General features: G+C 39.9%; 1 protein-coding gene across 1 annotated transcript in view; it reads left to right on the forward strand.

Annotated features, from left to right (window-relative positions):
- Positions 1–11,120, forward strand: part of LOC120989987 (microsomal glutathione S-transferase 2-like) — a 39,401-nt gene extending 28,281 nt beyond the window's left edge. Inside the window, exons 3-5 of the mRNA XM_040418472.1 lie at positions 347–417; positions 1,911–1,992; positions 10,097–11,120. Of these exons, the coding sequence (XP_040274406.1) occupies positions 347–417; positions 1,911–1,992; positions 10,097–10,235 (292 nt within the window). The 3' untranslated portion in view covers positions 10,236–11,120. The remainder of the gene's footprint in view (positions 1–346; positions 418–1,910; positions 1,993–10,096) is intronic.
- The last annotated feature ends 654 nt before the right edge of the window (positions 11,121–11,774 follow it).

Genomic DNA, 11,774 nt, shown 5'->3' on the forward strand with positions numbered 1-11,774 from the left:
TCAGCGGTTTTCAGCAGGTGCCAGAAATAACACAGCAGATGGAGCTGGAAGCGGTCAGTTCTGTCCACCGTGTAGTGTCTGTGCTAGGTTGCTGCAGCTCAGCTCCCATGACCATTACACAGAGGAGCTGTCAGCTTTTGGCACAGTCCACTGTGTTGTTTCTGGCTGAGGATAGCTTGTTACTATCTAGAACCCAGATAAATCCCTTTCAGTGCATGAGACAACTGAATATCTCCCTGTCAGCGCTTTGGGGAGTCGATACATTAATTATTGATTATTACTGAAAGTTGACAACACATTATACAGATCAGTGTTATAACTATATAACTATATCCTTTTTTTGCAGACAAAACTGTATTGAATTCTATGCAATGTTTTTGGTCGATCTTTGGGCTGCAGGCTGGTTCTTTAATCAAGGTAATTTCTATAAAAATGACAGTGAAATGCAAACGTAGCAAAATGCACCTCCTACTATTTCAGCTTCTGCAACCATTCCTAAATGATGTTTTGTTAGTGTTTTTATATATGTATAGGATTTTAAGGAACACATACAGTAAATGTCTACTATTAGGGGATTGTGTTTTCCTATGTCTAACTGACTGTTAAAAAAATTAACAAGATTGAATGGGATGAGCTGCTTAAATATTGTACAATTTCATATTGTATGTAATTCATTAGTTTGGTTTAATAAGATAAATTAGTCATTTGTATAATATAGCATAATGGCAAGCTTGTTCGGCATTAGATGACCATTCTCCATGCAGATGCTGTCCACAAATGACTAGATTGTCTCTGGAAAGTCCAAGACCTCTAGACCAAGATAAAGAGGTTATCCAAGCAAACAGCGACATACAGTTTCCTTACTGCCTTTAGTTTATTGATGTCTCATTACCTGCCTGCTCCTGTTTCTTAATTAGAGTTGGTATACTACTACGATAGCTGTGCGATCAGATAGGAACTGACTGTATAATAAATCACTATGAGGCAGTCAGTTCGGATCAGGGGAGCTGCTGTTGGTCTGGGATATGCAGCCAACACGGGGGTCGTGTTTCCCGGGCCAAGCGTGGTCGTTTTAATCATTTAATCCGTTTTAATCTTTTTAGTGCAAAGAGAGGTGACAGGTCCTCTCTAAATATATTTCTATTTGCTTTTGAGAACTAGTTTAGGTAGAAATCTAATGTAAGCGTGATAATAGTAATATTAATTATAATAATAGCAATAAAGAATAGTCAATGTAACCTATAGTAACTATATTAACATACTTACAACAAAAGGAGGGCAGCAGAATCAGACATCTAATTCTCAATGGTAGAATTGACTGTAAAAATATTTTAGTCAAAAAGTTAAAGGGGTTTTCCGGGATTTTTATACTGATAACTGATGATCAGATCAGGGGGGTTCTGACACACTGACCCCCGCCGATCAGCTATTTGAGAAGGCACCGACGCTCCTGTGAGTGCGCTGCCTTCTTGCAGCTTACCAAGCACAATGCCGTACATTGTATAGTGGCTGTACTTGGTATCACAGCTCAGTCCCTTTGAAGTGAATGAGGCTGAGTGCGATAACAGGCACAACTGCTATACATTGTATGGCACTGTGTTTGGTAAGCTGCGAGAAGGCCATAGCGCACACAAAAGCGTCAGTGCCTTCTCAAACAGCTGATCGGCAGGGGTCCTGGATGTGGGACCCCCACCAATCAGATACTGATGACCTATGCGGAGGATAGGTCGTCAGTATCAAAATCCTGGAAAACCCCTTTATTTTTAACATTTAAGCCATCTCTACGGGCAAGAATACTGTGCGTATTAGAAAAATGCATTCTCATTGCCTAAGCAGAAAAATGACAGTACATGTCTTCATAAAGCTGTGTATACATAGTTGATATGATGAGCATATGACTTTTGTTTCAGAATTAGCCTCACTGTTTGGTTTACTATACATCTACGGACGGCACCTCTACTTTTATGGATATGTTCAATCTGTTAAGGGCAGGTAAGTTGGATTCAAAATGACCTAAAATATTGAATATAAAGAAGGCCCTGTTCACACTGTTGTATCGCTACTCTGTGTTATTCTGTTCCATCATATTATAGAGAAATACAGTATAAAGATTTACATAGATTTCAATGTAAAAAAAATAATACATACACTGGGCTGGTGTGGTTACACGTGGTCTGCGGTTGTGAGGCCGGTTGGATGTACTGCCAAATTCTTTGAAACGCCTTTGGAGACGGCTTATGGTAGAGAAATAAACATTCATTGCATGGGCAACAGCTCTGGTGGAGATTCCTGCAGTCAGCATGACAATTGCACGCTCTCTCAAACGTTGCGACATCTGTGGCATTAGGCTGTGTGATCAAACTGCACATTTCAGAGTGGTCTTTTATTGTGGGAAGTCTAAGGCACACCTGTGCAATATTCATGCTGTCTAATCAGCACCTTGATATGCCACACCTGTGAGGTGGGATGGATTATCTCGGCAAAGGAGAAGTGCTCACTAACACAGATTTATACAGATTGGTGAACAATATTTCAGAGTAATGGGTCTTTTGTGTATGTAGAAAATGTTTGAGATCTTTGAGTTCCGCTCATACAAAATGGAAGCAAAACCGAGAGTGTTGCGTTTATATTTTTGCTCAGTATATATACATAGTTAGGGTCCATTCACACGTCCGTTGTTTCTTTCCTGATCTGTTCCGTTTTTTGCGGAACAGATCTGGACCAGATCTGGACCCATTCATTTTCAATGGGTCCTGAAAAAAATCGGACAGCTCAATGTCTGAGTTTTTTTCAGGACCCATTGAAAATGAATGGGTACAGATCTGGTCCAGATCTGTTCCGCAAAAAACGGAACAGATCAGGAAAGAAACAACGGACGTGTGAATGGACCCTTAAGCAGACAAAAAAGGGAGTGTACCATGCTTTTGTGTCCAGCGAAAAAAGAAAATTGACAGTGGCGGAAGTTTTTTTCTTTTTTTAACATTGAAATCTATGTAAAATTGATGCAAATGTCTGCCTTTCCATTTGTATCCATTTTTTAAATATCTTTTCTGTCAAGGGCTACGATAACACTGAAACCTTTTCCCTGGCACGGTCTCCAAAAACCTCTGCAGCCACCAAAAAATCCATCTGGTGTAAAACAGTAAATTGAAAATGGGCAGAGGAGGCTGTTCAGCTACAGGTTCTTACTGTTTCAGTGAGAGAAGTTCAGTTCTTTTAAACCAATTGTGAGGTAAAATCTGGTCACGTGATCTGTTTTTCATATGCTCATATTTTATCTTCTATTGACATATTATAATAAATTAGATCTCATGCTCAACAATGCATTAGCAAAATTGCCTTACCAATCTTAACCACTTGCCATCTGGGCCATTTGCCCCCTTCCTGACCAGGCCTAATTTTGCAAAACTGACATATCTCACTTTATGTGGTAATAACTTTGGAACGCCTTTATTTATCCAAGTCATTCAGAGAATGTTTTCTCGTGACACATTGTACTTCATGATAGTCATAAATTTGAGTCAAAATATTTCACCTTTATTTATGAAAAAATCCCAAATTTACCCAAAAATTTGAAAAATTCGCAATTTTCTAAATTTCAATTTCTCTGCTTTTAAAACAGAAAGTGATACCTCATAAAATATTTGTTACTAAACATTCCCCATATGTCTACTTTATGTTGGCATCATTTTGGAACGTTAGAAGGCTTAGAAGTTTAGAAGCAATTCTTAAAATTTTTAAGAAAATTGCCCAAACCCACTTTTTAAGGACCAGTTCAGGTCTGAAGTCACTTTGTGGGGCCTACATAGTGGATACCCCCATAAATGACCCCATTGTAGAAACTACACCCCTCAAGGTATTCAAAACCGATTTTACAAACTTTGTTAACCCTTTAGGCGTTCCACAAGAATTAAAGGAAAATAGAGATCAAATTTTTAAATTTCACTTTTTTGGCAGTTTTTCCATTTTAATCCAATTTTTTCTTTAACACATCGATGGTTAACAGCCAAACAAAACTCAATATTTATTACCCAGATTCTGCGGTTTACAGAAACACCCCACATGTGGTCATAAACTGCTGTATGGGCACACGGCAGGGCGCAGAAGAAAAGGAACTCCACATGGTTTTTAGATGCCATGTCCCATTTGAAGCCCCCTGATGCACCCTTACAGTAGAAACTCCCAAGAAGTGACCCCATTTTGGAAACTAGGGGATAAGGTGCCAGTTTTATTAGTACTATTTTTGGGTACATATGATTTTTTGATCATTCATTATAACACTTTATGGGGCAAGGTGACCAAAAAATTGGTTGTTTTAGCACAGTTTCTATTTATTTATTTTTACAGCGTTCACCTGAGGGGTTCAGTCAAGTGACATTTTTATAGAGCAGATTGTATACTTTTTTTTATTTGTTTCTCTTTCACACAATAATAGCATTTTTGAAACCAAAAAAATGATGTTTTAGTGTCTCCATGTGCTAAGAGCTATAGTTATTTTATTTGTTGAGAGATTTTCTTGGGGGCTCATTTTTTGCGGGATGAGGTGACGGTTTTATTCGTACCATTTTGTGGGACATACGCGTTTTTGATCACTTGGTGTTGCACCTTTTGTGATGTAAGGTGACAAAAATTGCTTGTTTTGACACAGTTTTTTTTTTTTTTTTTTACGGTGTTCACCCGAGGGGTTACGTCATGTGATATTTTTATAGAGCTGGTTTTTACGGACGCGGCAATACCAAATATGTCTATTTTATTTTATTTTTTCTATTTTTAACATTTTTTTTTTATTCCTTACTTGGGGACTTTTTTTTTTTTACATGTGAAACTTTTTTTATTTTATTTTTTCAACCCTTTATTTATTTATTTATTTATTTACACTTTTTGTCCCCCATAAGGTCATACATTTGCTTCACTTTTTTTCTTTTTTTTTTCACTGTTGATTTCTCCTGTAACTGGGGCTGTCATAGTAGTTTCTGAGTCCCCAGTTACAGGGGAAATACACCCCCCCAGAGAGGCTGTACAGCATAATTCTGCGCTGTACAGCCTCAGAGCAGGGCTGATCGAGGTCTCTGAAAGACCTCACACAGCCCCTGCACTCTCCGGTCACGGCGGTCACATGACCGCCGGGCCGGAACAGGAAGCGCATAGCGCTTCCTGCTCTGCATACACAGCGCTCGGTGAGCACTGTGTATGCAGCGATCCAGAAGGCAGGGACACCTGGGAACTGTCCCTGCCTTCTCTCTGGGTTGCCCTGCTGTCACTGACAGCGGGCAACCCGATCAGCAGCTGCACGATTAGCGTGCAGCTGCACTTTCTGAACGGAAGTTTTAAAACGTGCGTTCAGAAATAGAGATCCACCCATAGGACGTTTATATCCTATGGGCGGACGGAAAGTGGTTAAAGAGGAATTATACCTTTGCTGCTGAAGGGACTTATAGACTAAGCATCTTTACAGCTTAAAGGGGTTCTCCAGGAATTTAGAAAATTAAAATACTTAAATATTACTTTATTATAAATATATTCCCAAATACCTTTCATTAGTTATAATGGCTCATTTTGTTTAGGGAGCAATCATTAGGAGAAACAAAATGGCCGCCATCCTATTAGCAGACACAAAATCTGTCCTAATTACAGAGCAGGACAAGTTACTTCACAACATTGAGATAGAGGAGGCTGAGACAGCTCTTTCCTACTTGTTAGGAATTATGATCCTGAATACAGATGATAAGAACCTTAGCTGAATCTCTGTAGGAATGGAGATCATGAGGAGACATGAAGTACAGAAAGGACAGACTATAGCTCAGTGTTGTGAAGTAATTTGTCCTCCTGTGTGATTAGGACAGGTTTTGTGTGTACTAATAGGGCGGCAGCCATTTTATTTCCCCTGTTGATTGCTCCCTAGAAAAAAATGATTTGTTTCTACTGCCTGTCCTTCGATCCAAGTACATGAACAGACGAAGCAAAGCTGAGTTTGTGATATCCCAGCGCATTGAGGGAGATTTATCAAAACTGGTGTAAAGAAAAACTCGCTAAATTGACCATAGCAACCAATCAGATTCCACCTTTCATTTTTCACAGCTCCTGTGATCTGATTGGTTGCTATAGGCAACTAAGCCAGTTTTCCTGTACACCATTTTGATAAATCTCCCCCATTATGTCACTGTGGTTTTTCTTAGTACTGCGGGTAAACCTATTGCATTATCCTACATGGAGTGACCATCATAAAATTACATTTAAGGCTACTTGTACATCTACGCTTTTTCTATCCAGTTTTGAAATCTGGCATGGGTTCTCAAAACCACAGCAAAACGCTTTTGGTTATAACAATACAACCGGCTGCATCCATTCTGAATGGAACCGGTTGTATTATATTGAAAATGAAGAAAGCGGATCCGGCACTAAAACTATTGAAAGTCAATGGGCACCTGATCAGTTTTTTTCGTGTCCGGATCAGACAGCATTGACTTACATGGTTCTTGGTACCGGATCCGGCTTCTTCAGTTTCCCATGCCACACACAAAAACGCTGCGTGCAGAAGTTCTGTGTTCGGCATGGGAACGCAAAATACCGGAACAGAATGCATTCTGGTGCCCTCTGTGCCGGTTTGTTTAGTTTACTCCCCATTGACAATGAACGGGGACCAAACTGAAGCGTTGTGCTGAGATTTTGAGAGCCTGTGCCGGATTTCAAAACCGGACAGCACAACACAGATGTGAAAGTAGCCGAAATCAGGTTTTTATTATAAACATATTTTCTTTTAATCTTGGTGCTTTTTATCTGGCCATCCACATAAAAAAATCTTGAAATTCTCCAGTTTTCACATTGGCAACACAATGTGTTGGCTCCTGATCCTGTCTCTCTCTTCAGTGTGTGGTACACAGTCCTTCAGTGCTGCCCACGTGACCTCTGATTGCTTGTGGGAAATAACCACATTTCTCGTAAGCACTTGACTTCTCCTCCAGGATGGAAGTGACCAGTAGTGACAAATATGGGGATAAAAATATATATTTATGTTGTTGTTTTTTATTTTTTATGAGATATTACCATTGGTGATGGGTGAGACTTCTGTGCTTCTGAGGAACAGCTGCTTCATTGAGAGCAGTGTGCATGACCGCCATGTGCAGTGTGCCATCTCATTGTACAACACAAAGAGGATATCTGCTATAGATGGTGGCTGGTATCAACCACCCATGCTCGACCTGAACCAAACTACTGGGCAGCATCGTATAAACAAACGTGGCATGGAGATTTTTTTGGGGTGAAAAATCAAGCAGCATTGCCTTTTGAAAATCACTGTATTTAAGAACTTTTGTTTATTTTAGCAGTGGGAACAGTAAGCCAGTAATAAGCTGGATACCATATAGAAAGCTCTGTTCACTTAAATGGCCATTGATACTAGTCGTGACGTCACTGGGCCTGCGGTAAACAGTGAGAAGGCCGCGGTGCTCCTGCCGATCAATTGCTGATGATCTATCCAGAGAATACAGTTGCAAGAAAAAGTATGTGAACCCTTTGGAATTATATGGATTTCTGCACAAATTGGTCATAAAATGTGATCTGATCTTCATCTAAGTCACAACAATAGACAATCACAGTCTGCTTAAACTAATAACACACAAAGAATTTAATGTTACCATGTTTTTATTTAACACACCATGTAAACATTCACAGTGCATGTGGAAAAAGTATGTGAACCCCTAGACTAATGACATGTCCAAGAGCTAATTGGAGTGAGGTGCCAGCCAACTGGAGTCCAATTAATGAGATGAGATTGGAGGTGTTTGTTACAGCTGCCCTGCCCTATAAAAAACACACACCAGTTCTGGGTTTGCTTTTCACAAGAAGCATTGCCTGATGTGAATGATGCCTTGCACAAGAGAGCTCTGCGAAGACCTACGATTAAGAATTGTTGACTTGCATAAAGCTGGAAAGGGTTATAAAAGTAACTTACAAAAGTCTCTGGCATATGCTAGCGAATCTACAATATGTAAAACACTAAACAAGAATGGATTTCATGGGAGGATACCACAGAGGAAGCCACTGCTGTCCAAAAAAAACATTGCTGCACGTTTACAGTTTGCACAAGAGCACCTGGATGTTCCACAGCAGTACTGGCAAAATATTCTGTGGACAGATGAAACCAAAGTTGAGTTGTTTGAAAGAAACACACAACACTATGTGTGGAGAAAAAGAGGCACAGCACACCAACATCAAAACCTCATCCCAACTGTGAAGTATGGTGGTGGGGGCATCATGGTTTGGGGCTGCTTTGCTGCGTCAGGGCCTGTACGGATTGCTATCATCGAAGGAAAAATTAATTCCCAAGTTTATCAAGACATTTTGCAGGAGAACTTAAGGCCATCTGTCCACCAGCTGAAGCTCCACAGAAGATGGGTGTTGCAACAGGACAACGACCCAAAGCATAGAAGTAAATCGACAACAGAATGGCTTAAACAGAAGAAAATACGCCTTCTGGAGTGGCCCAGTCAGAGTCCTGACCTCAACCCGATTGAGATGCTGAGGTATGACCTCAAGAAAGCGATTCACACAAGACATCCAAAGAATATAATGAACTGAAACAGTTCTGTAAAGAGGAATGGCCAAGAATTACTCCTGACCGTTGTGCACGTCTGATATGCAACTACAGGAAACGTTTGGTTGAAGTTATTGTTGCCAAAGGAGGTTCAACCAGTTATTAAATCCAAGGGTTCACATAATTTTTCCACCTGCACTGTGAATGTTTACATGGTGTGTTCAAAAAAAACATGGTAACATTTAATTCTTTGTGTGTTATTAGTTTAGGCAGACTGTGATTGTCTATTGTTGTGACTTAGATGAAGATCAGATCACATTTTATGACCAATTTGTGCAGAAATCCATATAATTCCAAAGGGTTCACATACTTTTTCTTGCAACTGTATATCATCAGTTTAAACAAACTGCAGAACCCCTTTAAGGCCTCGTATATAGTCATTACAGGAAGGCTGCTGCAACATCTAAAAAAGAACACCTTTGTTCCTCTACATACTTACATTTCATTAATGAGATAAAATGTAATACATGACTGTAACACATAATAGTACAGCCATAGAGATGCAGAGGGCCTTACTATTCCTCTGCAGGCCCACAATTTCATACAGAGGCTTCTTTCACCAACACATACCGTATTATGGAGGCATTGCTTCTATGGGAGAATATCTGAATAGCTCTTGCGCAGTCAGACAAACTTCATTTAGCTCTCCTACATCTGTACTAAAGCCAGACGCACAATGGCAGAATCCTAATCCTATAAATGGCGTGAATTTAGACAGGCTGTCTAGACCTGCACCAGATTAATCACAGTGGACCAGGCTGGATGATAAATCTGGTGCATGTCTTGAAATTCCTAACTCTATACCAAATATTTGTTGGCTTACTTTGAGACAGAATTTTATGGCAGAATTATGGCGCATGTTTGTCATAAAATGGTGCATCTTGGACTATTTCCTGTGAAGCTCTGCCGTTTCAGCTAAGCCGCACCCCCTGAGCAAGTTAGAAACAAATTGTAGAAACCCTAGTTGTGCTAATTTCGCAAATAAGCTCCACTTTTTAGACAGACTTTAGGTGGAGACATATTAGTAAATCTGGGCCAATATGGTATATTAGGCATAAATAGAGTTAATATAGTCTTTGAACCTGATTTATCAACAGGGGACAAACTGAAGTCTGTCTTCACCTTTGTCTGTTTGTGTAAAGCATTTTCTATAGCATTTTTGATCCACGGAAATTATCAATCTGATTGACAAATACATGTTAAATACATACAAATAATTATAATACATATAAAAAATCGGAGAATGAACTGCTGCTAAATAAGAAAACTGACTTCTACTTATCTGGTTTCTGTTACAGCTTTTTTTGGTAACAAACTGATATTATTTTTATTTTAGGCACATTTAAGCATTTTCAGTAGTTTGCAATTTTCTTTACATTTTGTTGACTTTACCGTACGATCGAATGCTATAATTGTAGAGACAGTTCTGGACAGTTGTCATTTTCCAATATATGCCCGGTGTATCAGATAAGGCTAATTCTCGTTTTGTCCCTTTTCCACTAGGCTAAAGGGATTCTCTGTAAGCAAGATGGCACTGATTCTGCTCCTGATCATGTCCGTGACGGGAATCACTAACAGTCTCCTGGACAAATATATCCACCTCAACCTGCTGACTAAAATACGTCACATTGTACTAGGATAAGGGGGGAGGCTAACATGATGGCTTTATATAATCATTTTTGGAATTTTAGACAATTTTAGAATATGTTATGCATGTGCTGACTTTTCTACTGAGACATCTGGTATGGCATTTGGCAATTTTGGTGTCCTTTGCCTTCTGTAATTTTGCCTGCTATTTTGTATGCAGGGTCCTCTGTGGCAAGGCTTGATAAACAGGTAGGTTATGACTGATCCTGGAGTCACAGTGCTCATCACTCTTATGTACAATGGCACTTGGATATAGACAGAACAAGAGGGAAATATGGAAAATATATAGCTTTATAACCAAAGAGAAAAAAGGAGGACCTTGTGAAATTGTAGTCTACCTCATGGTGATGGCATTTACTCATAATTGGTATATACGTCACAAAACTAAAAATCTAATATGTGCTAGTGGTTATACCACACGTTAGGGAAATATGTGACTCAAAGCATGAAATGAGCCAATGTTATTAATAGTTTCACATTAAAATGCATTTAATTAGGCTTCCATGGGTATAGACTAAGACAGGGATGCTCAAACTGCGGCCCTCCAGTTGTTGTAAAACTACAACTCCCACCACGTCCTACTGTAGGTTGATAGCTGTAAGCTGTTCAGGCATGCTGGGAGTTGTAGTTTTGCAACAGCTGGATGGCCGCAGGTTGAGCATGCCTGGCCTAAGAGAAGTATGAAAATGTTATAGAGCAGAGGTAAAACTACCTGAAGGATCCTTGGAAATCTGGAGGCAAATAAAATTAGCTCAAGTAATTGTAGCTGTAAATACACTACTGTCAGTCGAATGTGTTCCTCTTCCCATAATGGGAGTTATTGTATTAGCCTGTGTTCACGTCATGTTTTTGTACCACACCTATGGGATCACCGCTAATCTACAATCCTGGCCGCAATCAGTGTTGCTGTGTAGCCCCAGCCTAAGAAAAGCACCTGGCCAGGGAAAACTGACACATTTTCTGTGGACAATGAATAAAAATCATTAATGGAAACCTTTTTTAAAGTGACCCTTTGGTTCAAGAAAAGAAATCACATTAATTGGGAAACAAATGCAACACTTACCTTGTGACCTTGTTTTCACCTTTTTAGTTGCGGATCCACTAATTCTTGGGCTCCTCTTCTGCCATCAAAGATGGCCGCACAGATTCTCAGACTGTATGATACACACTGTGCATCAGTAGCCCAAGACACTCCCTACTTGTCTAGCTTTGCTCTTGGATTGGCCAGCAATGTTCACAGGACCAGTGCTGGTCCATCCAAGAACAGCAGAAATGTTTTGGGCTACCAAATGCACAGTATGCATCAGGCAGTCTGGATGGCGGAAGAGGAGCTGGGGAAGTCATGGATCTGCAGCTAAAAAGGAGGGCATTAGCCAAGTGTTCTGTTTGTTCCTCAGTCAAGGTGGATTTTTTTTTTCTTGAATTGGAGGGTCACATATAATACCCTCACTGAGTTGTACTAAGGCCTCTTGCACACGAACGTGTGCGCCCCGTGGTCGTGCTGCGGCACGCAAAATGTGGTCCGCAATGCACG

Source organism: Bufo bufo, chromosome 2 (assembly GCF_905171765.1).
Source record: "Bufo bufo chromosome 2, aBufBuf1.1, whole genome shotgun sequence".
In the NCBI taxonomy this organism is placed as follows: Eukaryota; Metazoa; Chordata; class Amphibia; order Anura; family Bufonidae; genus Bufo; species Bufo bufo.